A 1,896-nucleotide genomic window follows, 5' to 3' on the forward strand; every position below is an offset into this window, starting at 1 on the left:
GTAAAAGCAATATGTCTAGGATAGGGGCTTTTCCCCTTATCCCATTCATATCTTTTCTGTTTTCTAAACATTTAATGGGGGGAAAATGAGATTTTACTTGTTTTCCCTTATAAATCAAAGAACCATAATATACTGATTCTTTTTTTTAGAAGTTGTATGTTGTTATTTTTGTGACTAATTGTTGTGATTAACTAAATTGTGGGCTTTAAGTTATGGAAATATATATATCATCACTGATCTCCTTTTCTGACAGGAGCTGTGTCAACCACAGAGTTACTGTCCCATGGATCACCAGGATTTCAAGGCAGAGATGGTCAAGTTCCATGTTAAAAGCAAGACCTGGGCAGGGGAACGGAGGCGCAGAGATCACATTGTTCGTCTCATGAAGCTATGAGTTCAGAGACAGTAGCAGGAGAAAACCTCCTCCAAAAGGTCTTTCCTTGGCCAAAGGAAAAGCTGCAGCTTCTGTAATATGCTGAAAGGCTAAGAAAGTGAGCTTGCCAGGACTAAGCAGCCCTGGCAGAGGTTACAATGAGGAGAGCTCCAAAATGCAGAGGTCCCTAGTTTGAAAGTGCTGTGGCCAACTGCAGACATTCCTAATGGAATACACTCAATAGAACTGGCAGTGGCCGCTGTGAGAAAATGCCTAGAACATTTCCTAAGGCAGCAGGCTAATCCAGACTTTAAGCTAGTTGTCAGCAGGAGACTTAATTCTTTTTAAATGTTACTTTAAGTTTTTGGCTCGTGAGTGCCTTATTTTAATGGAAGAATAAACTGTTCTGGAAGATTATCAAATGTTGTTTAACTGTGTATCCAGTTTTGTACACATATGTAAGTAATAGCCTGTAGTAGCAAAAAAATTAAACACTCATTTGGAACAATATCATACAGGCGGGAAGAAAAAGCATGAGAAAGTCATTTCATACTTGTTTTCTTTTAAGGGGGGTATCTTTTTCTTCTTCTGAGTATCTTAGCGAGGGTGTAAATGAGTGATATGGTATAGAAAAGTATAATAAGCTACTATCGCCCATCCCTTCAGATCTTGTATATTTGCCTTTCAAGGTGAGTCACTTCTTCTCTTGCAGTTCTGGAAAAAAAAAGTTTTTTAATGATAGCAAACGCGAGCAATTGAAATTCTGGACAAAAATAAAATTACATATTCAAACTTGTTCTAAATTAATACTTCTTCAAACAATAAAGGTGACTAGGTAACTCTCAAATAAGTACCTACACAATATTGTAAAATTTTAGAGGTTTGTTGTAATTACCAAGATGGCTCTCCTCCAATGCTTCTCCCCTCATACCTTCAAGACAATGTCATGAGGTAGATTAGATCGAGTCTTGCCCACAAGTGCTTCCTCCATTAAATCCCACTAACATGTTCTTGGAGTTACCTGAAAAGAAGAGTAATACAGGGAGTCCTTGACTTACAACCACAATTGAGCCCAAAAATTATGTTGCTAAGTGAGACATTTGTTGAGTTTTGCCCCACTTTACAATCTTTCTGGCCACATTTGTTAAGCGAATCATTGCAGTTATTAAATTAGTAACATGGTTGTTAAGTGAATCTGGATTCCCCATTGATTTTGCTTGCCAGAAGGTCGCAAAACCTAATCACATGACCCTGGGACACTGCAACCATCATAAATACGAACTAGTTGTCCACATCCAAATGTAAATCACATGACCATGGGGATGGTGCAATAGTCATAATTATGAAAAATGGTCATAAGTCACTTTTTTCAGTGCCGCTGTAACTTTGAACGGTCACTATAACTGTTGTAAGTCGAGGACTACCTGCGTCACTGGGGATTTGAACCTGGGCTAGCGTAACGACACTGCTTTACTGGCATTCATTTTGAGAAAGAAAGTTGAAAGCATGAGGGGGAAGGTAAA

At 38.5% G+C, this 1,896-nt stretch overlaps 1 protein-coding gene across 1 annotated transcript in view; it reads left to right on the forward strand.

Moving 5' to 3' along the window:
• The window catches only part of LOC107299702 (M-phase inducer phosphatase 1-A-like), a gene marked incomplete at its 5' end in the record, with an annotated part of 20,991 nt that extends 20,597 nt beyond the window's left edge, over positions 1-394 (forward strand). Inside the window, one exon of the mRNA XM_029286833.1 lies at positions 254-394. Within this exon, the coding sequence (XP_029142666.1) occupies positions 254-394 (141 nt within the window). The remainder of the gene's footprint in view (positions 1-253) is intronic.
• Positions 395-1,896: the final 1,502 nt, after the last annotated feature.

The sequence above is a fragment of the Protobothrops mucrosquamatus genome, unplaced genomic scaffold (genome assembly GCF_001527695.2).
Source record: "Protobothrops mucrosquamatus isolate PMUCROS unplaced genomic scaffold, P.Mucros_1.0 scaffold5306, whole genome shotgun sequence".
Classification (NCBI taxonomy): domain Eukaryota; kingdom Metazoa; phylum Chordata; class Lepidosauria; order Squamata; family Viperidae; genus Protobothrops; species Protobothrops mucrosquamatus.